Source organism: Bubalus bubalis, chromosome 7 (genome assembly GCF_019923935.1).
Source record: "Bubalus bubalis isolate 160015118507 breed Murrah chromosome 7, NDDB_SH_1, whole genome shotgun sequence".
NCBI classification, from domain to species: domain Eukaryota; kingdom Metazoa; phylum Chordata; class Mammalia; order Artiodactyla; family Bovidae; genus Bubalus; species Bubalus bubalis.
Window position 1 is genome coordinate 19,158,446 of NC_059163.1, and position 26,698 is coordinate 19,185,143.

Here is a 26,698-nt window from a genome sequence, read left to right on the forward strand (position 1 = left end):
TAAAATTACAAAAAAGATTACGATGGCAACAATGATTATGATATTTTGTGATTATATAAGTAATTTAAATGCATATCATATAAATTCATAGAAGGAATGAATGACTGAAATCCTAAGTCCCTGTTTAATTCATGAGTGTAAGGATAGTGATCAATTTTAGACTTCGGCAAGTTGAAATTTATAACGTAACCACAGACGAAAACAAACAAGACCATTAAACCCCAACTTGAGCAGAGAAAATGGAAAAAGAAATAAATCCAAAAAAGGGCAAGAAGGAGAGAGCTATTTTTAAAAATGTAAGAAAGAAAACAGGGCTTCCCTGGTTGGCTCAGTGGTAAAAAACTTGCCTGCCAATGCAGAAGATTCGAAGTCAATCCCTAGTCTGGGAAGATCTCCTGGAGAAGGAAATGGTAACCCACTCTGGTATTCTTGCCTGGAAAATCCCATGGACAGAGGAGCCTGGCAGGCTACAATCCATGGGGTTGCAGAAGACTTGGACATGATTTAGTGACAAAACAACAAACAACCAGAAAGCACAAAATAAGATTAAAAATAAAATTTAAATATGCTACTACACTAAACGTAAATGTTGCTTTCATGTAGTTCTGATAGTATAATTTGTGTAAAATGGTACCTTTTTGAAAATGTATGGCTGTTTCAACGCTAAAGTTGAAATATTTATACCCTACCCTAGAACAATTCCTACTATATATACAACCAGAGAAAGTCCGCAGCATGTCTACCAAGAGATACACAAGCATGTCTCAATACACTAAAAAGAACCCTACTGTCCATTGACTATAAATGGAATAACAGTTGGTGAATTTTTCATATCTTCCAGGATACAGTCATGTTGTACTTATTGGCTTGGTAACAAATATGCCAATAACAAAGTATCTATTTTTATCATTGCCCTTAAAGGATACCTGCACATAAATGCACACACATACATTTGTGTGTGCTCTAGAATTTCACAATAAATAAAAAGAAGACAAATGAGAATCAGAGCAGTAATTGGTCAAAGGCTGAAAAGCTGATTAGTGCTACAGCCACAATTAGAAAATGTCTTTATGACTCTTTATCTCATCTTAACCATTACTCCAAAAAATAACATCAAATACCAGTAGCATCAATCCATTGGAACCCAGTATTCAAAAAAAAAAAAAAAAAAGCAAGCATACAGCTTTTGTCAAGTTCCCTAATAGGGTCCCTTGTTTTCACACCTCATCCTCCCTGTGGTCTCCTATCATAAGCCACTAGACCCAGCAAGAAACAAGTTAGATCTGCAGTACCACATTTTAAAAAGTACCATATTTCAGAAACAGCTATTGAGAGCAACTCTGGTCCAGAGGCGGCCCTCATGACCCCAGTACATTATCTGTAGTCACGATAAACCAACAGCCCTTATTGTGTATTTCCAGATATTAATAGAGTGCCCAAAATGCAGCACGTGCAAATCACCAAGTCGACTAGACCTTGGCAAGTCTGCCTCTACTAGAAAACTTTCCTCACCACTGGTCTTTGCTCCAGGCTGTGAACCAGGACTGTTTCCCCTATGCTCTGAGGATTATTTGCTCATTCAGACATGGCTGCTCATCGAATCCCAGTATGTGCCAGGATGTTTCAGAAACCCTTGGTGTTCCTGAAACCCAGTGTCTATAAAGGTCACCAAGACAAAGGGTAGGAATAAAAATAGGCCATCACTTTTTTTTAGGTGATGGCCCATCACAAGACTCAATGAATGAATCTGTGTTAGATGAAAGGGCTTATCTAATGGGATTTTTTCCTACCAAATCCTGCTTACCCTTCATACACCAATAGTTACAGAAGTCCCAGGAATACTAAACTCTGGGCACAATATTTCTAAAATGGGCATAAAATATAAAGAAAGGCAAGTCAAAAAAAAAAAAAGGTGTTCGGAGGAGCCTGGTAGGCTGCAGTCCATGGGGTCGCTAAGAGTCGGGCACAACTGAGCGATTTCACTCTCACTTTTCACTTTCAAGCATTGGAGAAGGAAATGGCAACCCACTCCAGTATTCTTGCCTGGAGAATCCCAGGGACAGAGGAGCCTAGTGGGCTGCCGTCTATGGGGTCGCACAGAGTTGGACACGACTGACGTGACTTAGCAGTAGGGAACATAAGCTAAATCTGAGCAGTATTTGCTTTCTAAAAACATGTTTTCAGTAATACTGTAATTCCTAAAGCAACTTGAAAACTAGTTGTGTAAGTAAAAAACTTACAAGACAAAGGTTCTGGTGCTCTGTGATGACCTATAGGGGTGGAATGGTAAGGGGTGGGGGCGGGTTTTGCAGAGGAGAGAGGCTCAAGGGAGGGGATATATGTATACATATAGTTGATTCACCTTGTACAGCAGAAACTAAGACAACATTGTAAAGCAATTATATTCTGTTAAAATAACAGCATTAGATTTTCTAGTGAATATGTGATAGCATTATTGCTTTCATGGTACCCTTGGAAAGATACATATTATCAGTATCCAAACAAAACAACTGTTAATTGTTCTCCCAACTTTCCTGAGAATTGACCTAATTAATAAAATGAGTTTATTAATTCAAGCTGTACTGAATATGACAAGCAAAAAGAAAAGGAAATCTTTTGAGAAAAAAAGAGTCACCGCAACATACAAATTCACTGATTTGAGGTCTAAGCTTACCCCCCAGGAGAGTTTTTTGGGGGTGTGGGGCCAAAGGTTAAAGCAAGAACAAAGGAAAAAGATGGGGGGAAGCAAGAAGAGAAGGCTAGCTGACCGTGATGGTCACCTGTTCACAAATTTTCCTTTGGGATCAAATCCATGTAGCTTGAGGAGAATACACGCTGATAGTGCTGGGGCAGGCCTATCTCAGTTAAGACAGAAGGGCCCGCGTTCATTTGCAAAACAACCCAAGTCTATGTCTTTGCACAAGACAAGGTCCAAGAGTCAGAGTCCAGACAAACTTAGCTTAAAAACAAAAAAAGAGGAAAAAAACACACCAAAACCAACGGTCCATGTTTCTTATTTTCCAGCCGTTGCAGTCTAATAAAATCGAACTATATCACTGAAATGAAAAAACAAACAATCCTTGATTATAATGTGAAAAAACTTAACTTACTCAAAAATCAAAAGGCGGCAAGAGAGTTGAGGTATGGAGAAAATAACGCAACACACGTTTAGAAATATAGAATTTATTTATATTCACCGTAAGACAGTGTCACATTTTATACATGGTTCCCAGAAGAGAAATAACACTCTGATGGCACTAGATTGCTATCAACGTTGCTTATGCGGCACAGTCGGGAAACACTGATTTTCCCCTTTAAAAGATTTAAGGCTCAGATTCCAAAAGGTAATTTTACCACTTATTTTCCTGTTTAAGAAAATGGGAAAGTTCTGAACTAAAGGACAAAGGGGTAATGGGGGAGAAACAGCGCCACCCACTTCACTCACAACACCCCCACCTCTGCTGAAGACACTCAATGCGACTGGTGGTGGTTGTCAGAGGCTCTTCCTCTTTGAAATGTGTTTGGTGACATGGATCAAACAAATCAGCAGATGGAAGATGCATCAGGTAGAGATCTTTACTATAGAAACATGGAAAACTAAAAGCTTTATCGCCAGTTGCTGGCTAACATAGGTCTATTTGAAAGTCACCTACATATAAATACACACTCACTGTAACGGGGATTCACTTTTCTTTGGTAAAGCTCACCAAATAGGATGTCTCTTCTAACACACGAGTAAAAAATATTTAATTTCCTTTCAACTTTCAGACCAAGGGGCCACAAAGCTGTCCTTTCTCTTAAAGACTATCTTCCATTTTTCTTTTCAACCTTGTAGTAGAACAAAACCATGACAGCCATTCGAATCTAATATGCAATCCTTGTTTAAGCAATTAAGGAAAGTAGGAAGGGAAGGGCGTGTGAAAATGAATCATGAACAAAGTTTGGGGTATTTTCTTGAGAACTGCCCTCTCAATGAGTTCCCAAAGTGTTTTATAGAAGAACTTTTTCCAGTACAAATACTTCATTCAATCCACAAGGCCACAGTCATTTCACAAAAGGCAGAATCAGTTCAAACTCAGTACACTACTTTACAGTTGATGCGGCTAATGCTATAACAACAAAAGCCAAGAAGGGCACCATGGGTTCCACCTCTGGCACGAGGAGGTAGAGACAACCATCCTGCAGAAAAGGTTAACAATTAAAAAAAAAAAAAGTAAAACAAAACAACACACTCCCTTCCTCCCCTCGCCAAAAAAACAAAAAACAAAAAACAAAAAACTCCACCCCGTTCCATCTCTAAGGACTAGCTCTGGAAAGCCTGGATGGCATTCAGTCCAATTCCGACTTGAGAGATCCATTGCCCACAATCATTTTGCTGTAATTCTTCTGCTGCTCTTCCTTAAAGGTGTCCTTCACCTTGGCTCTCTTCAGGCCTCCATCCCTGAGAACAGAAAGACACATAAATACTCCCAGCAATGATTGCAAAGGGCTACCTACTTATACATGCTGCACAGTGCCATGGCATTGAGCAGATGCTCAGAGAGGAGGCAAAGTACAATGGATTTGGAAGCAGAAAGACCCAGATTTCAGCCTCTGCTTTACTGCTTAACCAGACCTGTGCTACTTAAAGGAAGGAACAATCTCTTTGATGTTTGGTAAGAATTAAGCACAATTTCACTGCTCAGTTTCTTTTTTAGAAGTTAGGGCTGCTATCTTCCATATTTGGATGCTATATTAAAACTCGGACTGTTTATCTTTTTCCCCAAGGAAAGCCAAGTACTAGACTTTTTCATCTAAATCGGCCTATGTGTATGTTAGTCGCTCAGTCATGTCCGACTCATTGCAACCCCACGGACTGTAGCCCACCAGGCTCCTCCGTCCATGGGATTCTCCAGGCAAGAACACTGGAGTGGGTTGCCATTTCCTTCTCCAGGGGATCTTCCCGACCCAGGTATCAAACCCAGGTCTCCTGCATTCCAGGCAGATGCTTTACCATCTGAGTTACTGGGTTTCCCTGGTCTCACTATAAATACACATATAAGAAATGATGAAGGTGCTGTGTGTGGGGGTGGGGGTGGGGTAAATTCCTCAAAAAGAAATGTGCTCATGATTCAAATCTAATCCTGTGTCTAACAAGTCATGTTTTGATTCAAAGTGCTCTATTGTAAGTATTGATAATCTTCCATATTCCAAAAGAGACTAAAATAAAACAAGCAACAAAAACATAAATGGCATTCAACCAATCACAGTGCCTATGTAAGCAGCATTCCTTAATTCAGAGCCTACGAATCTTTGAACTCACTTCAGGGTGGTAAAAATCAGACCTGCCAAAGTTAAAAAGATTGTGTATGTCTTTCTTCCTTTTGACAATACAAAGAAACAAGTTGGAAGACCTGGAAGAAGACTGGATTATCTGGATCTACTCTCTCCTAATCTCACACTTTAGATTTTAATTCCCAGGAGACCATGGACCAAGAAGGTGCTTACTTTATTCTCTGCCTGTTTAATTTTAACCCAGCTAAGCATGAATGTTTACCAAATGCTCTCTAATGATGATGGGTGTTTCACAGGTCAGCCAGTGAACTCAATGCTGTGAAGACGGAACTTGACCTACAAACAGAAGGCAGCCTGAGTCCGCTGTAACGTTCAGGCATCTAGAGTCAAAACTAAGACATGGTCCACCACGAAGTCCTCAACTTTAAAAATGGACTTTGGCCCACAAATCTTCCAGGGGGTCAGCTGTAGGAAATTTCCATGAAATAAGGTTAGAAGTTGTCATGAGACCTCCAGAATTGTCCACAAGAGCCTCTTTTATCCACAGGAGATGCTTCTCACTATACATAGCATTTAGGGGCTTCCCTGGTACCGCTCAGCATCTGCTCAAGAACAGATGTTGGTTAACTGACTTGTTGCCTGTTTTGGCTGCTCAAGGAGAGATGTTGCTAATTGACTTGTTGCCTGTTTTGGCCTGGACCTCAGAAAAGGAGGAATGGCCTTTCCTCTGGCTCTCCCTCCCTTTCTTAGTTCTTACTATTCAGAATTCACATAAAAGCAATGTGTGCGGTGCTTAGTCGCTCAGTCAAGTCCAATTCTTTGTGACCCCATGGACTGTAGCCCACCAGGCTTCTCTGTCTGTGGGGATTCTCCAGGCAAGAATACTGGTGTGGGTTGCCATGCCCTCCTCCAGGGGATCTTTACAACCCAGGGATCAAACCCAGGTCTCCGGCATTGCAGGTGGATTCTTTACTGTCTGAGCCACCAGGAAAGCCCAAGAATACTGGAATGGGTAGCCTATCCCATCTCCAGGGGATCTTCCTGACACAGGAATCGAACCAGGGTCTCCTGCATTGTAGGCGGATTTTTTACCAGCTGAGTTACCAGTTCAGTTCAGTCACTTAGTCATGTCTGACTCTTTGTGACCCCATGGAATGCAGCACACCCAGCTTCTCTGTCCATCACCAATTCCCAGAGCTTACTCAAACTCATGTCCATCGAGTCGGTGATGTCATCCAGGATGGTTGGTAAGAACTAACAAACAGAGAGCCAGAAGAAAGGCCATCCCTCCTTTTCTGAGCTCCAGGCCAAAAAGGGCAACAAATCAATTAGTGAAATCTGTCCTTGAAAATCCTGAGCATCTCCCTTCTAAAGAAAGTGAAAGTGAAGTCACTCAGTTGGGTCAAACTCTTTGCAATCCCATGGACTGTAGCCTACCAGGTTCCTCCATCCATGGAATTTTCCAGGCAGGAGTAATGGAGTGGGTTGCCATTTCCCTCTCCAGGGGATCTTCCCGACCCAGGGATGGAACCTGGGTCTCCCGCACTGCAGGCAGACGCCTTACCATCTGGACCACTGCTCTAAGCACTCCAACTGCGACTCGTCACCCCCTCAAGACTTCAAAGCTTTATTCAATTCCCCTTTGCAATGGCAGGAGATCTTAGTACTTAAGGAGGGCAGCAGCTGAATATAAAAGCCAGTTTAAGACGATACAATTGAGGACTTCCCTGGTGATTCTGTGGTTAAGAATCCACCTGTCAATGCAGGGGACACAGGTTAGACCCCTGGTCTGGGAGGATCCCACATGCCGAGGGGCAACTAAGCCGTGCACCGAACTCCTGAGCCCATGTCCTGCAACTACTGAAATCTGTGCGCCTAGAACCCACGCTCTGTGTCAACCACAGACTAGCACTTGCCAAGAGCATTTGCCAGTGGCTGGAGGAAGCACAAGCTGCAATCAAGACTGCCGGGAGAAATATCAATAACCTCAGATACGCAGATGACACCACCCTTATAGCAGAAAGTGAAGAGGAACTAAAAAGCCTCGTGATGAAAGTGAAAGAGGAGAGTGAAAAAATTGGCTTAAAGCTCAACATTCAGAAAACGAAGATCATGGCATCTGGTCCCATCACTTCACGGGAAATAGATGGGGAAACAGTGGAAACAGTGTCAGACTTTATTTTTGGGGGCTCCAAAATCACTGCAGATGGTGACTGCAGCCATGAAATTAAAAGACACTTAGTCTTTGGAAGGAAAGTTATGACCAACCTAGATAGCATAGTCAAAAGCAGAGACATTACTTTGCCAACAAAGGTCCGTCTAGTCAGGGCTATGGTTTTTCCTGTGGTCATGTATGGATGTGAGAGTTGGACTGTGAAGAAAGCTGAGCACCAAAGAATTGATGCTTTTGAACTGTGGTGTTGGAGAAGACTCTTGAGAGTCCCTTGGACTGCAAGGAGATCCAACCAGTCCATTCTAAAGGAGATCAGTCCTGGGTGTTCTTTGGAAGGACTGATGCTAAAGCTGAAACTCCAGTACTTTGGCCACCTCATGCGAAGAGTTGACTCACTGGAAAAGACTCTGATGCTGGGAGGGATTGGGGGGAGGAGGAGAAGGGGACGACAGAGGATGAGATGGCTGGATGGCATCACCGACTCAATGGACATGGGTTTGAGTGAACTCTGGAAGTTGGTGATGGACAGGGAGGCCTGGTGTGCTGCGATTCATGGGGTTGCAAAGAGTCAGACACAACTGAGCGACTGAACTGAACTGAACCGATCAACAACAATAGCATTTGCCATCTGCCTCTGAGGAGACTGAACTCTGTGCTGCTGCAGCTGTTGACACTCAACAACCCCTGAGGGAGTTTAGGGTAGAGAGTGAGGCACCCTGTGCTCCACGGAATCTGACAGAACAGGCCTTTAGATAGTTAGGTATTTTCAGGAACTGATTTCATGATCCCAATCTTTGCATCTCTTCATATCTAGAAAATCTAAAAGTTCCTTCACGATGACATCAGCTCTTCATGACGAGCAAGAAACCTTTTGTAAAGTGCTTGATTCACCAAAATCTTATATACTGACCTTCCCCCACTACCTCTTTGGAGTAGTCTCTCAGAGCAATCTGAGGTGCTGTCTCCTGGGCTACAGTCCTCATTTCACCCTAAATAAAACTTAACTTGCAACTCTCACATGGTGCATCTTTTTTAACTGACATCTGCAACAAGAGAAGCCACTGCAATGAGAAACTCATGCCCCGCTACTAGAGACAGCCCCTACTCACCACAACTAAAGAAAGCCCACCTGCGGCAACAAGCCAGCAGAGCCAAAAATAAATCAATACATTTAAAAAATAGTCACCTAATAATTTTTAAAAAGATGTTTCAATTAAGTTCTCATTTAATCTGGGGAGGGGGGCGGAAATCTAGACATGTTAATTCATACCCAACAGATGAATGACAAATATAACCAGAAAGGCAGTGAACTTATTTTCTTTTAAAAGATGAGTCTAGGTAATTAAAAGTAACTTTTTTTTTTTTAATAAAACTGCATGTAGCCTGATAAAAGGCAATTTAAAAACTATGAGGATCATTTCTGCCATGCTATTCAAGCCAATCTGTCTGAGGACAGTCTGTCCTGGAGCTAACTCCCTTAGGCTCTTTTTGTTTCTCAAGGCTTTCTTCCTTTTCTTGGTATCTGAGGCTACAGATCCAAAGCTCTAAGCTTTTCATAATGGCCTCAGGACAGGAGCAGGGTTAGGATGTCAAGTAAAAGGAAGGGGGATAAAGAATAGAAAACAATGGATGAGGAAAAGGAAGCCAGTTATACATATGAACATGGGTCACTAAGACATCTGTAAACTAGAGCATTGGTAAGCCTGTTCATTTCCTGATGGCAGTGATAAGGATAAAATAGGAGACTTATACAGGTAGTTGTAAAGGTCCCAGTAGGGGACTATAGATAGATACAGAATCCGAGGAAACTTTGGGAGACTGATTGCTCAAGAAAGGTCCGTCTAGTCAAAGCTATGGTTTTTCCAGTTCAGTTCAGTTCAGTTCAGTCGCTCAGTCGTGTCCGACTCTTTGCGACCCCATGAATCGCAGCAGGCCAGGCCTCCCTGTCCATCACAAACTCCCAGAGTTCACTCAGACTCACGTCCATCAAGTCAGTGATGCCATCCAGCCAGCTCATCCTCTGTCGTCCCCTTCTCCTCCTGCCCCCAATCCCTCCCAGCATCAGAGTCTTTTCCAATGAGTCAACTCTTCCCATCAGGTGGCCAAAGTACTGGAGTTTCAGCTTCAGCATCATTCCCTCCAAAGAAATCCCAGGGCTGATCTCCTTCAGAATGGACTGGTTGGATCTCCTTGCAGTCCAAGGGACTCTCAAGAGTCTTCTCCAACACCACAGTTCAAAAGCATCAATTCTTCGGCGCTCAGCTTTCTTCACAATCCAACTCTCACATCCATACATGACCACAGGAAAAACCATAGCCTTGACTAGACGGACCTTTGTTGGCAAAGTAATGTCTCTGCTTTTGAATATGCTATCTAGGTTGGTCATAACTTTCCTTCCAAGGAGTAAGTGTCTTTTAATTTCATGGCTGCAGTCACCATCTGCAGTGATTTTGGAGCCCCCAAAAATAAAGTCTGACACTGTTTCCACTGTTTCCCCATCTATTTCCCACGAAGTGATGGGACCGGATGCCATGATCTTCGTTTTCTGAATGTTGAGCTTTAAGCCAACTTTTTCACTCTCCACTTTCACTTTCATCAAGAGGCTTTTGAGTTCCTCTTCACTTTCTGCCATAAGGGTGGTGTCATCATGTACAGATATGAGAGTTGAACCATAAAGAAGGCTGAGCGCCAAAGAACTGATGCTTTCAAATTGTGGTGCTAGTAAGATTCATGAGAGTCCCTTGGACTGCAAGGAGATCAAACCAGTCAATCCTAAAGGAAACCAACCCTGAATATGCCCCAATACTTTGATCACCTGCTGCAAAGAGCTGACTCATTGGAAAAAACCCTCATGCTGGGAAAGACAGGGCAGGAGAAGAAGGGGGCGACAGAGAATGAGATTGTTGGTTGGCATCACCGACTCCATGGACATGAGTTTGAGCAAATTCTGGGAGATAGTGAGGGACAGGGAAGCCTGGAGTGCTGCAGTTCGTGGGATCACAAAGAGTCAGACACGACTGAGGGACTAAACAACAACAGGTAGTTGTAAAGGTCTCGGTATGGGACTACAGACAGACAGAGAAACTTAGGAGATTTTGGGAGACCACTGTAAGTTAATGATTGCTCAAGAAAACTATGGGATTATCATGGAATGAAGCAGGCTTGTTTTGCTATAAAGCCATAAATAAAAAGCATGAGACATTCCCCAGGTCATCAGGTGAAAGAAAAACATTACCACTCCTCTACTGATTTGAATAAGCTCTGATAGTCCCAGTTTGACCTTCTGGGTCAGACACTCTCCCGCCCAATACAAAGGAGGAGCTAATGATGTAAGCCTGACCTCTACTCAGAGAAGACAGTCTTTTCCTCTCCCTCATTTTCCTTTGATTATAAAATTGTGGACCACTTAAATCATGGGACAGGCAACCCGCCTGTTTGCATTTCCTCAACTGTCCTATAGTAACAAATTACTTGTTGCCTATCACTTTGCCTCTTACTGAATTTCTTCTGCACTGAGACACAAAGTACCTGAGCCTCAGTAACCCCAGACATCAGGTGAGTGATTCTAATTTAAAGACAGTGGGCTCAAGCCCCAATCTAGGTTTAGGTGGAGTTCAAGTCCCGGCCACATGGACTGAAGTCCCACTCTGAGTCACCTGGTTTCAGTAGGATGTCTGCAATTTAGTTTCACATATTCCAGTTTAGAGAGTGTAATAAGAATGTTAGTCCTAACCTATCTTAACCATAGTTCAAGGAGTTGCCCTGAATCAAGAACTCATAGCCCCAGAGTGGTCAGCCAGGCATTTCATCAGAAGGCCACCCTCCAGAGGTGCCACTATAAGGCTTCCACTATCTTGATCTCCCATCAACTTTCCAAGCTTTGTTAATTAGCATAGTGAATTTAAAAACGGGCTTCCCTGGTGGCTCAGACGGTAAAGTGTCTGCCTACAATGTGGGAGACCAGGGTTCAATCCCTGAGTCCGGAAGATCCTCTGGAGAAGGAAATGGCAACCCACTCCAGTACTCTTGCCTGGAAAATCCCATGGACGTAGGAGCCTGGTAGGCTACAGTCTATGGGGTCGCAAAGAGTCGGACACGACTGAGCGACTTCACTCACTCACTTTCACTACAGAAGTTAGTGGCTTGTTAATTAGTATGACAGATGCCAGAAACAGACTTTCGTGGGTGAAATTAGTTATGTTCAAGATACGTGAATTGATGAAATTATTTTAGATATATTCCCCACCCTTGCATTAAAGGGTATATAAGAATCCAGGCAGCCCTTCTTCCATAGGCTTAATCCCTAAGCAGTCCTGGGTCCCTCTGCCAGGTCAGAAGGTTTTGGCTGCCTAGCTGACAGCCTGACTTAGCTAGCCACATCCTGCTCCACGACACTCCCAAAATTGCCTCTCGTGAACTTCTCATGTCAAGTGTTTTCAAAACACCAAATAGATAGATAGCAGGGACTTTATTAAATGCACAGGACTTAACGAATGGACTGTTTTTGTGCTAAATATGCTAAAACAATGTCTGTGTGTATATACAAATTTAATCTCCCATTATAACCTAGGGATATTCAACCCTCACTGACACAGGCTAAATGTTTGCATGTGCCCCCCAAAATTCAGGTACTGAAGCCCTAACCTTCAATAATACAGTATTTGGAAATGGAGCTTTGAGGAGCCAGTTAGGCATAGATGAGGTCATCAGGGATGGGCCCTCAAGACAGGAACAGTGCCCGTGTAAGAAGACACACCAGAGAGCTTCCAGCCTTCAGCAATGAGACAAAATAAATTTCTGTTGTTTAAGCCACCCAGTCTATGGGAGCTTGTTCTGGCAGCCTGATCAGATTAATACTCTCACCTATATTCTTTCTTAAAAAAACATAAAACTAAAGCCATAGATATCCATACTTAAAATATTTCACTTATTTCCTGTCAAGTTTTTAAGTTTTCTTTAATATAATTACAGCTGGAGATAAATAAGAACAAGTTTGTAAGTTGCCCCCTGCCTTCAAAGATACATTTCCCTCAAATCCAATCCCACTTTCTTCTTCAGTGAAAGATCCGTAAATTTTAGTTAGACATATGGCCAAGCAGGAGGTCCCCTGGTGGCTCTGACAGGACAGAGTCTGCCTGCAATGCAGGAGACCTGGGTTTGATCCCTGGGTAGGGAAGATCCCCTGGAGAAAGAAATGGCAACCCATTCCAGTACTCTTGCCTGGAGAATTACATGGACAGAGGAGCCTGGCAAGCCCCAGTTTATGGGGTTGCAAAGAGTGGACATGACTGAGCCACTAATGTGGCCAAAGAACAAAGACTACATTTCTGAGCCTCCTCTGCAGCAAGGTTTTATCACGTGACTTGAGTTCGAGTCAACAGACAGAAGTGGAAGTGGTATGTCCAACTTCCAGCTTTTGCTCTTAAACACATGAATGCATCCTTCTTGTTTTAGTTCTTCCCTGCTAGTCATGTTATTGTACTCACTGGGCAGTCGTCTTGGACCATACTGAGGATGGTAGATCAATACAAAATGAGCTGTTATACCAGTCTAGGCTGCCTATGATGAAGTATGGGAGATAAAATTCTATCTTATTTAAGCCATCGTTATGCTGTATAAACCACTGTCAATGTCAGCTAAACCTCCAGCTAACAAGCATAATAAATGACATCTTTTTTTTAAGTAATAATACTTCTGAAAAATTTCTTACCAAGGAAGTTCAGTCAATCCTCCTTGTACAGCAATAGCAGACTTAACCCTGTTAGCAAACTGGACTGCGTCTTCTCCTTCCTGGAATAAAAAATTACCAGTACATCCTGAAGATAGAGTTCTCAAACAATGCTTTCAAATGTCTCACAATCACTTAGATTTGTTTTAAAGTATAATATTCACATTTTTAACTCAAATATGCTCTATTCTGAATTATAGCAAATATCATTTGTCCATCAAGAAAATGCAGTGCTGTTTTTGTTTAATATCTTTATCACGTATATATATTATGCTCTTTACTAGACTTATTCAAGATACAACATTCTACAGTATCTCTAGGTTCAATAAACCAACAACAATGGTAGAAAGTATTATGGAAAAGAATTCTCCTGATCTAAAACCAGCGTGACTTTGCAGAGCACTAGATACATTTTTTTTAAATGACTCTTTTGCTGAGAAAGCAGAAAGTCCAACTTCAACTGATGTGAGGAAGGGAGACACCCACATGTGCAGGTAAAGGTTTTCTCACCCTCATCTGATTAGATAAAGCACCTGTTATCTGTGCAATACCTCTCTGGTCATGGGGGGCATGTACCACACGTCACAGACGATGGCCCAGCTGGTCATCACTCGAAGCAGGTAGCTCACAATGTTGTATTTACTACTGTTCCAAAACGCATCACCAAACTGAGGATTATACTGTGAAAAGAGAAAAGAAAATGCATGCTAGTTAGGAATTAAATGGCAGCTTCTCTTCTACCTGCCAGTACATGACAGGCCAAACATCTATCAGACCTGCCCCCTGCCAAAAAAAAAAAAAAAAAAAAAAAAAGCTACTTCACTTGATCCAAAGCAAAGTAAAGGATCCAAAGAGCAAACAAGATGTAGAAAACAACCTATGGTCATCAGGGGGTAAAGGAGGGGACGGATAAATTGGGAGACGGAGATTGACATAAACACACTACTATATATAAAATAGATAACTAATAAGGACCTACTATATAGCACAGGGAAGTCTACTCAATACTCCATAACAGCTTCTATGGGAAAAGAATTTAAAAGACTGGATATATGTATAACTGAGTGGATTCACTTTGTGGAATACCTGAAACTAACACAGCCTGTAAATCAACTATATTCCAGTGAAACTTTTCACAAAAGAAAAGAACCAAAATAAAGAATAAACCAGGCCGGGCAACTCCCCTGACTAGAGCCTCAGAGCTCTTAGACTGGAGGGTTATTGACATGATTCTTAAATATCTGTCTGCCCACTTCCCTGGAAGGTGGGTGAAAGTAGGAATAGTATCTGATTGCTCATCACAGTGTCCTCAGTAGGCAGACACTGGCCTGGCACATAGTGTCCCCCAACCGCTACTTACCTATATCCTTATCAGTAGCCGGAAAAAGGGATCAAGCAAATGGGACAAATGTAAACAACAGGTGGATATGAATAAAGAGCACATGCTCAGTCGTGCCCAACTCTTTGTGACCCCATGAACTGTGTAGCCCATGAGCCTCCACTGTCCATGGAATTCTCCAGGCAAGAATACTGGAGGGGGTTGCCACTTCCCTCCCCAGGGGATCCTCCCGACTTAGGCATCAAACTCGTGTCTCCTGCATTGCAGGCAGATTCTTTACCGTCTGAGCAACCAGGGAAGCAAAGAGCACACAAGTATTCCATATTTTTGCAAATCTTAAGTTTGAAATTATATCAAAATAAAGTGACCAAGTCACTGTCTTTGGCAGGGAGGGGTGTGAGAATGGGTAATCTGTCTTACCTTAATGGCAACTGGATGGATGGTTCCTCCAATTTCAAAGCTTCCTTTTTTAAACATCATGACTGAAGTATTGTTGATACAAGTTCCTATAAGGACATCAGTAGGGAGTGAAATTTTTTAAAGCAGTCAATTTAAAAAGGAAATATTTTGTTATAAAATAATTTAAAATATTCAGGTCACATCAAAATTACAGACTTTTTTTAAAATTACAGATATTTTAAATACTATCATTTTACAAATTAACTCCTGTTTAAGTAGTAGTAATTCAACAGTTCTAAGCAGGTTTAGCTGGAGATGGAAATGGCAGCCCACTCCAATACTCTTGGCTGGAAAATCCCACGGACGGAGGAACCTGGGAGGCTGCAGTCCATGGGGTCGCTAAGAGTCGGACACGACTGAGCGACTTCACTTTCACTTTTCACTTTCATGCATTGGAAAAGGAAATGGCAACCCACTCCAGTGTTCTTGCCTGGAGAATCCCAGGGACAGGGGAGCCTGGTGGGCTGCCGTCTGTGGGGTTGCACAGAGTCAGACACAACTGAAACGACTTAGCAGCAGCAGCAGCAGCAAGCAGGTTTAACAACAAATTTTACTTTATTGTTGACTACTCTAAAGATACAGTTTCTTCACAACAGATGGCGACTTCAATATATTTTAAAATAAGGACCTTTATAAAGTTATGGAGAATACCTAAGTTCATTAAAAGTAAAATTGTTAGTCACTCAGTCATGTCCAACTCTTTGGGGCCCCATGGACTGTAGTCCGCCAGGTTCTTCTGTCCATGGAATTCTCCAGCCAAGAATACTGGAGTGGGTTGCCATTTCCTTCTCAGAGGATCTTCAAAACCCAGGGATCGAACCCAAGTCTCCTGCATTGCAGGCACATTCTTCACCATCTGAGCCACCAGGGAAGCCCATCAAACTTAATTACCCAGAAACAACTTCTGAGATCAAAAAGGTACCATGATTTCCATCAAACCTCATAAGAAAGTAGGGAATTACTGGCTCAGAGAGGCCATGCCATTCCTAAACGACAGCAGAAATCTGGACTAAGAATGCCAGCTCCAGAACAATCCAGCTCCCCATATACTGTGGGTACCTGTTGTTATCAACCATAGCTTGGTAAGCAATCCCACTTCTCACCTTCAGGAAAGATTAATATGGGTAATTCATTCTTATGAGCAATATGTTCTTTTAGTCTGTGAAGAAAAATAAACGATCTAAATTATACCTTCAAAAAAAGAGGTGGGAATCCCCTTTGGTATCTTTTCTTTTAGGTTCAATTAAATCATGCAAATTTTTTAAAATTGGTATATAGTTGCTTTACAATATTGTGTTAATTTCTGCTGTACCACAACGTGAATGAGCTATAAGTATACATATATACCCTCCCTCTTGAGCCTCCCTCCCACCCTACCCCCATCCCACCCCTCTAGATCATCACACAGCACTGAGCTGAGCTCCCTGTGCTACACAGCAGCTTCCCACTAACTATCTATTTTACACATGGTAGTGTACATACATCAATCCCAATCTCTCTTTGGTATTCTTTACTCTCTACTAACACAAATATAATTGCAAAGCAATAAGGAGAAGAGAAAGGAAATAAACACAAGTTGGTCCCTTTCTATACAAGTATTAAGAGCTAACAAAGTTGAGATAGATTACAACTGCCAGCATGCACACCACTGCTCAGTAATCACAAGATGGGGAACAGTTCTCTAACCTTAAAGACATTTCAATAGGTATGTACTATTTCACTCTTAAAAGCATAGCCCACCATCATATTTACAGAAGCAATGACTCGAGTGCCTCCAGTTAAAGGTCTCAGGCAAAAAGCTGCTTCAAACAAAGGTTTCTGGTAGCTTAACTCCACTCCAAGACCCAGAAGTTCCCTCTCCTGTTCCATAAAGAGTGCTAGCTCTGTCTGCCTTTCAGTTCAATTCAGTTGCTCAGTCGTGTCCAACTTTTTGCAATCTCAAGGTCTACTGCAGCATGCCAGGACTGTCTGTCCATCTCCAACTCCCGGAGCTTGCTCAAACTCATATCCATCCAGTAGGTGATGCCATCCAACCATCTCATCCTCTGTCATCTCCTTCTCCTCCTGCCTTCCATCTTTCCCAGCATCAGGGTCTTTTCCAATGAGACAACTCTTCACATCAAATGTCCAAAGTACTCGGAGTTTCAGCTTCAGCATCAGTCCTTCCAATGAATAGTCAGGTCTGATTTCCTGTAGGATTGACTGGTTTGATCTCCTTGCAGTCCAAGGGACTCTCAAGAGTCTTCTCCAACACCACAGTTCAAAAGCATCAATTCTTCGGGGCTGAGCTTTATGCTCCAACTCTCACATCCATACTTGACTCCTGGAAAAACCATAGCTTTGACTAGATGGATCTTTGTTGGTAAATAATGACTCTGCTTTTTAATATGATGTCTAGGTTGGTTGTGGCTCAGCTGCTAAAGAATCCACCTGCAATGCAGGAGACCTGGGTTAGATCCCTGGGCTGGGAAGATACCCTAAAGAAGGGAAAGGCTACCCATTCCAGTATTCTGCCCTGGAGAATTCCATGGGGTCACAAAGAGTTGGACACTTTTCACAACGAAAGTGAGCGACTTTCACTTTCTTTTTTCACTTTCTAGGTTGGTCATAGCTTTTCTTCCAAGAAGCAAGCGTCTTTTAATTTCATGGCTGCAGTCACAATCTACAGTGATTTTGGAGCCCGAGAAAATAAAGTTTCTCACTGTTTCCATTGTTTCCTCATCTACTTGCCATGAAGTGATGGGACCAGATGTCATGATCTTAGTTTCTTGAAAGTTGAGTTTGAAGTCAACTTTTTCACTCTCCTCTTTCACTTTCATCAAGAGGCTCTTTATTTCTTCTTCACTTTCTGCCATAAGTGTGGTGTCGTCTGCATATCTGAGGTTATTGATATTTCTCCCGGCAATCTTGATTCCAGCTTGTGCTTCATCCAGGCAGGCATTCTGCATGATATACTCTGCATATAAGTTAAATAAGCAGGGTGACAATATACAGCCTTGACATACTTCTTTCCCGATTTGGAACCAGTCTGTTGTTCCACATCCCATTCTAACCATTGCTTCTTGACCTGCATACAGATTTCTTAGGAGGCAAGTCAGGTGGTCTGGTATTCCCATCTCCTGAAAAATTTTCCACAGTTTGTTGTGATCCACAAAGTCAAAGGCTTTGGCATAGTCAATAAATAAAGCAGGAGTAGATGTTTTTCTGGAACTCTCTTGCTTTTTCAGTGATCCAGTGGTTGTTGGCAATTTGATCTCTGGTTTCTCTGCCTTTTCTAAATCCAGCTTGAACATCTGGAAGTTCACAGTTCACATACTGTTGAAGCCTGGCTTGGAGAATTTTGAGCATTACATTGCTAGCGTGTGAGATGAGTGCAATTGTGCTGCAGTTTGAACATTCTTTAGTGTTGCCCTTCTTTGGGATTGAAATGAAAACTGACCTTTTCCAGTCCTGTGGCCACTGCTGAGTTTTCCAAATTTGCTGGCATATTGAGTGCAGCACCTTCACAGCACAATCTTTTAGGATTTGAAATAGCTCAGCTGGAACTCCATCACCTCCACTAGCTTTGTTCTTAGTGATGCTTCCTAAGGCCCACTTGACTTCGCATTCCAGGATGTCTTGCACTAGGTGAGTGATGACACCATTCGTGGTTATCTGGATCATTAAGAGTTTTTTTGTACAGTTCTTCTGTGTATTCTTGCCACCTCTTCTTCATATCTTCTGCTTCTGTTAGGTCCATACCATTTCTGTCCTTTATCAAGCCCATCTTTTCATGATATGTTCCCTCGGTATCTCTAATTTTCTTAAAGAAATCTAGTCTTTCCAGTCTATTGTTTTCCTCTATTTCTTTGCATTGATCACTAAGGAAGGCTTTCTTATCTCTTCTTGCTATTCTTTGGAACTCTGCATTCAGATGCACATATCTTTCCTTTTCTCCTTGGCCTGTCACTTCTCTTCTTTTCTCAGCTATTTGTAAGGCCTCTTCAGACAACCATTTTGCCTTTTTGCCTGTCAATCTCTAGATGCGTGTAAGTGATAACATCCAGCAAATACTCAATCAACCATCTATTTATTCAGCCAACCATTACCAATTACTTACATTCAAGTTAGTAATTTTCAGTTTTAGAAATTCAGTGACTGGAATACCTAAGTCAGGGCAATGTAAATGTATGGGTCTTCTAACCACATCATCTATACCACCATGACTACAGAATTCAAAATTTTTTAAATCCAGTTAAGACAGGTGACTCACTGGAAATGGCGAACCACAAACAGAGGTCCATATATTTTAGTTTTAACCCTTAGTTTTAGTGTTAACCTTTAGTACCACTGGCTCTGCCCTCTTTGATGGGAAGGCCAAGATTTTATGCCAACCCAATGGATACCAAGTAATGTCACTGCTTACCTCCTAATAACCAGGTGTCGGTCCTTCATTTCTGAACGTTCAAACCAGATATGTGGACAAGCCTTGACCATGGATCTCTGAATAATTCCCATCAATCCACCATGAACCTGGCCCACCTACAAGGACCATGAGAAAATGGAAAAAATGTAAAGGCAAAGCTGTCCAAAAAAAGCCTTCTTTTCTTTAACCAGTAAGTTCCTATTCCCCACTCAGAGAAAAGACTGGTCTTCTACTGATTGAAGTTCTTAGTCTCTTCAAAGGTCATACATGCAGGCTCAGTTGCTCAGTAGTATCCCACTCTGTTGCAACCCCATGGACTGTAGCCTGCCAGGATCCTCTGTCTATGGGATTCTCCAGGCAAGAATACTGGAGTGGGTTGCCATTTCTTCCGCCAGGGAATCTTCCCGACCTAGGAATTGAACCCACATCTCCTGCTGCCTCCTGCTTTGGCAGGCAGTGTTTTACTACCTGGGAAGCCCATGCTCAAAGGACATGACTGGCCAAATATAAGCACAAAATGTTGTTGAGTAGCACTTTTGAATTTTAAGTTATGTTGTGGTACTGCCTTTACGCTGGCTTTTAAAAGTAGACATTTTCCAATAAAGTCAAACTAAGTGAAATACAAATTAAAACTACACTGAAATACGATTTCAGACCCAACAGACTGGCAAAGATTCAAAAGCATGACAAAAAACCAAGGCTGTGGGAAAGAGGCACTCTTACACAGTCCTTAGGATGGGGAGCTTATAACCCTCATAGAAGGAAATCTGGCAATATCTATTAAAATTACATATACATTAGCTTCCCTGGAGCTCAGATAGTAAAGAATCTGCCTCCAATGCAGGACACTGGGGTTCAATCCCTGGGTCTGGAAGATCCCCTGGAAAAGGGAATGGTAACAAACATCTATTTCTGCTTTATTGACTATGCCAAAGCCTTTGACTGTGTGGATCACAATAAACTGGAAAATTCTGAAAGAGATGGGAATACCAGACCACCTGACCTGCCTCTTGAGAAACCTATATGCAGGTCAGGAAGCAACAGTTAGAACTGGACATGGAACAACAGACTGGTTCCAAATAGGAAAAGGAGTACGTCAAGGCTGTATACTGTCACCCTGCTTATTTAACTTATATGCAGAGTACATCGTGAGAAACGCTGGGCTGGAGGAAGCACAAGCTGGAATCAAGACAGCTGAGAGAAATAACAATAACCTCAGATATGCAGATGACACCACCCTTATGGCAGAAAGTGAAGAGGAACTAAAAAGCCTCCTGATGAAAGCAAAAGAGGAGAGTGAAAAAGTTGGCTTAAAGCTCAACATTCAGAAAACAAAGATCATGGCATCTGGTCCCATCACTTCATGGCAAATAGTTGGGGAAACAGTGGAAACAGTGGCTGACTTTATTTTTCTGGGCTCCAAAATCACTTCATGGTGACTGCAGCCATGAAATTAAAAGACGCTTACTCCTTGGAAGGAAAGTTATGACAAACCTAGATAGCATATTCAAAAGCAGAGACATTACTTTGTCAACAAAGGTCTGTCTAGGCTATGGTTTTTCCAGTGGTCACATATGGATGTGAGAGTTGGACTGTGAAGAAAGCTGAGTGCCGAAGAATTGATGCTTTTGAACTGTGGTGTTGGAGAAGACTTTTGAGAGTTCCTTGGACAGAAAGGAGATCCAACCAGTCCATCCTAAAGGAGATCAGTCCTGAGTGTTCATTGGAAGGACTGATGTTGAAGTTGAAACTCCAATACTTTGGCCCCCTGATGTGAAGAGCTGACTCATTTGAAAAGACCCTGATGCTGGGAAAGATTGGGGGCAGGAGGAGAAGGGGACAACAGAGGATGAGATGGCTGGATGGCATCACCGACTCGATGGACATGGATTTGGGTGGATTCCGGGAGTTGGTGATGGACAGGGAGGCCTGGCGTGCTGCGGTTCATGGGGTTGCAAAGAGTCGGACACGACTGAGCGACTGAAGTGAACTGAACTAAACCCACTCCAGTATTGTTGCCTGGAGAATTCCATGGACAGAGAGCCCTGTGGGCTACAACCCATGGAATCGTAAAGAATCAGACACAACTGAGTGACTAACACTTTCACGTCACTTTACACAAACATTTATCCTTAAACTCAATAATTTACTTCTAGGAATTTACGCTGAAGATACACCCCAAACAAAATGGAAATACATATGCACAATGTTTAAACTGCAACATTATTTATAATGTGAGCTATTGGAAAATACCCAAATTTGAAAAATCCATTTGGCTTAGAGAGGATAGGAATGCGGAGGAGGACAAAATAGGTGAAGGAGATTACGAGTACCAACTTCCAGTTACGAAACAAGTAAGCCATGGGATGTAATGTACCGCACAGGGAATATAGTCAATTAACGCTGCATTAACTTTGTATGGTGAGCAGACAAATACTAAACGTATAGTGGTGATCAATTCATAATGTATATAAGTGATGAATCATCATATTGTACACCTGAAACTAACATAACATTGTATTCAACTACAATTAAAAAATTAAAAGTAAAAAATAAATCCAACAGGCTTTTAGTTTCTATCATCAAACCATCAAAGTTTGTAGTTCTATTTCCAATCCTTGGCTAAAACTGTAAATTATACCATTGTATATTGAAGTTGTAATGACAATTATATATGATCAAGAAGCACAGAAAAATGCTAAGAAAATTCTGAGGCCTACAGTCACAAATGAGTTATACTCAATCTTTGTTGACTAAGACACAGAATGAGTACTGTTTCAGAAACACAAAATCATGATTAGGCAAGTTGGTTAAGAAATTTACAAAGATAGTATTGTAGGAAAACAGCTGCTTTCTCCGCTAAACATCTCAGCCCTAACCTCTTTGGATTACAGAGAGGTCACAATGGATGCAAAAGGTCACAAAAGATTACAATGGATGTGAAAGTGCTTATCCACTTAAATGCAAGGAATTATTATATACACCCAGAGTTGGATGGGGTCTATCAAGGACTGTTAACATGAGGGTCTCTGGATGGGCTTTTTGGAATCCATAAACATATTGGAACTACATAAAAATATTTCTTGGTATAAAGCAAATGCATGCTATTGTTTTTCTGAAAAAAAAAAAAGGATACATAAATATTAACTGATTGCTAACCTAATAAATGTCAAGAACTACCAATTCCCATAAGTCTTTTCAGAGAGGTGGTTAAAGCTTCCTTGGATTCAGGAAGAGCTCCACAACTTAGAGAAATGTATAACTTGTTAAAATGTAGTTGTCCAAGAGTTATATATCTGAACTTATATTTTAGACAATATCTGCCAATAAAAAAATAGTTTTTACAAAGGCCTTCACACCCCCTTCAATGAATGTATAACCCACAGGCAATCAAACTACCAGGACTCCACGGTGGCCTACAGACACTTCAGTTGCCTTCCCAGGAAAGCACACCAGACCATGACTATCCATCATAGGAGCAGGAGACTAAGAGGTACAAAACTACCATCTAGAAAATAAATAAGCTACAAGGACATATTGCACAACACAGGGAATATAGCCAATACTTTACAACTATAAATGGAGTATAACCTTTAAAAAACTGTGAATCACTATAGTGTAAGCCTGAAACTTATATAATATTGTACATCAACTATATCTCTAAATAAATAAATAAAATAAAGATTCCCTTCAAATGCTTTCATAGAAAAACACACCAAACCCCTACTATCAGTTACTGGAGCTGACGAGTGAAATTTAAAAAATCCATCTGTTCTCTGTGTGAAGCCCAAGTCACCAACATGAGATATGAAAAGAAATTCCCCTCCTCAGGATCCTGGGCTTCCCTGATGGCTCAGGTGGTAAAGAATCCGCCTGCAATTCAGGAGACCTGGGTTCAATCCCTGAGTTGGGAAGATCCCTTGGAGGAGGGCATGGCAACCCACTCCAGTATTCTTGCCTGGAGAATTCTGTGGACAGAGGAGTCTGGCGGGCTACAGTTCATGAGGTCGCAGAGTCAGACACAGCATAGTGACCAAGCACACCTCAGGATCCCTGTGCCATCTTTCTATTTCACACACCAGCTTGGGGCATAGTTACCACCATGCAGGAAAGAACGCCTTCAGAGATTCTCCAAATTTAACCTGACACGCACAGGAAAGAGAGGAAGGAAATCTTGACAAGTTTCTTCAGGGTGACAGAAAACACCCACTGACTTGAAACACCTTAGATTTGAAAAAAATGCAAGAAATGCCACAAAAAGGTCTTTAGAGGTATTTGATTTTAGTAAGCTTTGTCTTTTCTTTGGGGGCTGTCAGCAAGAACTGACAAAGGAAATGTGGTATAAATATTAGCCTTTCTTGCTTGATCTTCACTAAAGAGCCAGGTTTTTTTTTTTTCTTTTTTAATTGCATATGACTCCCTTAAGGGAGAAAGAACTAATTGGCTGGTGAGGGATTTGTACAGCTCTAAAGAGGATGACTTTAACGTCTTAAAGTGTCATTAAACACTGCAGGGATTCTAGAAGCAAGATGGAGTCAACTTTATAAAGACTAGTCATGCTTAAGCGTGTCTATATTTCAGTACATTAATCTCTTACTACCTTAAATATAATGACTATTTTCTTTCTTTTTCTTGCACTATATATTCCTCGTGTAATTATATATTAATAATATAAATAATGCAAATACATTATTAATGTATGTAAATATATTAGTAATTTATGGGTTTCCCTGGTGGCTCAGACGGTAAAGAATCAGCCTACTATTCGGGAGATCTGGGTTCGATCCCTGGGTTGGGAAGATCCCCTGAAAGAAGGCATGGCAACCCACTCCAGTATTCTTGCCTGGAGAATCCCCATGGACAGAGAGGCCTGGCAGGCTACAGTCTATGGGGTCACAAAGAGTCAGACTTGACTGAAGTGACTAGGCATTAATAATTTATAGACTTACTTATATAGTATAACCCAGTCACTTTCTAATATAAAACTAACTTTCTAATTTGTGCCAAAATAAAATAAAAGTCTGATTAATCCACAGAACATGCAAGTACTTGAAATACCAGTGAGCTGTTCTTACCATAGTATAGCACCCATCGGTTGTCAAGATCAAAACATCGATTGGGGACGTATGGTTGGCAACACAAATGCCTCCTTTCTGGGGCCTGTACTGCCTGCAATTACATACAGCGGTTAATACTAAACATTGAAAAACGGCCACTATTTTGCAAAACAGCAACTTCCACAGTAGCTCAGATGATAAAGAATCCACCTGCAATGCAAGAGACGCGGGTGTGATCCCTGGGTCAGGAAGATCCCCCGGAGAAGTAAATGGCTACCCACTCCAGTATTCTTGCCTGGAGAATTCCATGGACAGAGGAGCCTGGTGGGCTACCGTCTGTGGAGTCGCAGAGTCAGACACAACTGAGCAACTAACTCACAATACACCTGGAGAAATTCATGCTATTTTGTTTTTTAAAGTACACTAAAAAAAAAAAAAAGAAACTTTCAAATATATGGGCTCATCTTAAAAGGGTTGTCTCTAGGCAGTATGATGGGAGGGGGGTAAGAGTATACGAGGAGGGGGCCCACAATTTTCCCTTTACATATATTTATATTGCTTTTCTGTAATGATCATATTGTCCTTTTAGAATGAAAAAAAATTTTAAATATTAGACTGAATTATCAATACAAAGATTCCATCACTTTAATAAACTTTGTGATATGTAAGCTTTCCTTATTTTATCCTAAGTATTCTTATATTATTTCAATCTTCATAAATATCACTTTCAGTTGCTTCAGAGTGATCCAGAGTAAATGTACTGTAGTTTCCTTTGCTTTATCCCCCTAAAGCAGAAGTTGGCAAACTTTTCCTATGGAAGCCCAGACAGTAAATACTTTAGGGTTTGCAAGCCAGCCAATCCCAGTCAAAACTCCTGGACTCTGCTGTTTTGGCACAATGGCAGGTATAGATAATACATAAATGAATAAGCATGGCTGTGTTCCAATAAAACTTTATTTACAAAATCCAGAGGATGGCCCACATTCGGCCTACAGGCTCATAGTTTAGTTTGCTAACCTCTGTTCCAAAGTTTAAGCAGAATTTGACACTATTGAAGCAAAGTAGTTTTCTTTGAGCCTAAACAGAGAAGAAAGGGAACAAAATGCATAACTTCAGCATGTTTTCCTTAAAATTAGAAGCAATTCTACAACAAGTTGTGAACAACTCTCTATGTAATTAAAGCACTTTTTCCAAAGAAGGGGCTTCCCTGATGGCTCAGACAGTAAAGAATATGCCTGCAATGCAGGAGATGAGGGTTTGATCCCTGGGTCAGGAAGATCCCCTGGAGGAGGGCATGGCAATTCACTCCAATATTCTTGCCTGCAGATTTCCATGGACAGAGGAGCCTGGTTGGCCACAGTCCATGGGATTGCAGAGTAAGACATGACTGAGTGACTAACACTTCACTTTCATTTCATTTCTGAAGAAGGTGTTTCCTTTGTCACACTTTCACCAAATCATTTTCTTCTCATTCTCACCCCAAAACTTACAGCCCAATCACAAAAGTCATGTAATTTTAGAAATTTAAGAGGGCTTTTAGGTTGGTAACACATGGCAAAGCCAAATGATGAAATATTTTCCTTCTACAAATTAGAGAGAAAGATCCAGTCACACAGATAAAGAGAACAAACCAATGGTTATAAGTGAAAGGCGGGGGGTGGGGGGGGTGTGCGAGGGCCAATACGGGGGTGAGGGAGTGGAGGGTACAAATTTTTAGGTGTAAGATAAGCTCAAGGATGTAATGTACAACAAGGGGAATATAGCCAACATTTTGTAATAACTGTAAGTAGAAAGTAATTTTTAAAAGATAAATTCTTTTTTAATTTAAAAAAAAGATCTAGTCAGTAGAAAAAAGATGTTTGTCCTAGAATTTTTAAGCTAATCATATTAAGTATAAAAAAACTGAATTTACAGAAAAGCAATTCAAAAACAATCAAAACAAACTTCATGTGGCTAATGACTTCATTTACCACCTTTCTCCTCCCTGATGAAGGGGTGAGGGAAGCAGAAAGCTAGGTTCTGTTTTCAGCTCAGTGTTGGGATTTTAGAAGCTGGCAGGGCTGAGACTAGAAACCAGCATCAGAATTCCAAGTCTAGCCTTCTTTCCACCATTCTACAGCCTTATCACCTTCAACATTTAAAAAAAATTTTTAATTAACCCCATTCTAAACCTAACTCTGACATTTATTAGGCATATGACCCTAAACAACCAATCCTGGAGCTTCCACTTCTTCGCCTGTAAAACGGTATAATAGCGCTTCTC

At 41.5% G+C, this 26,698-nt stretch overlaps 1 protein-coding gene across 2 annotated transcripts in view; it reads right to left on the reverse strand.

Moving 5' to 3' along the window:
* Positions 1 to 3,167: 3,167 nt before the first annotated feature.
* The window catches only part of GPAT3 (glycerol-3-phosphate acyltransferase 3), a 70,086-nt gene continuing 46,555 nt past the window's right edge, over positions 3,168 to 26,698 (reverse strand). For both annotated transcript variants that reach the window (XM_044945702.2, XM_006072418.4), the window contains exons 7-13: positions 24,454 to 24,547; positions 19,379 to 19,494; positions 16,077 to 16,132; positions 14,935 to 15,020; positions 13,727 to 13,855; positions 13,158 to 13,237; positions 3,168 to 4,441 (exon numbers count right to left, since the gene is read on the reverse strand). In XM_044945702.2, coding sequence (XP_044801637.1) covers positions 4,330 to 4,441; positions 13,158 to 13,237; positions 13,727 to 13,855; positions 14,935 to 15,020; positions 16,077 to 16,132; positions 19,379 to 19,494; positions 24,454 to 24,547 — 673 coding nt within the window. In that variant the 3' untranslated portion in view covers positions 3,168 to 4,329. The remainder of the gene's footprint in view (positions 4,442 to 13,157; positions 13,238 to 13,726; positions 13,856 to 14,934; positions 15,021 to 16,076; positions 16,133 to 19,378; positions 19,495 to 24,453; positions 24,548 to 26,698) is intronic.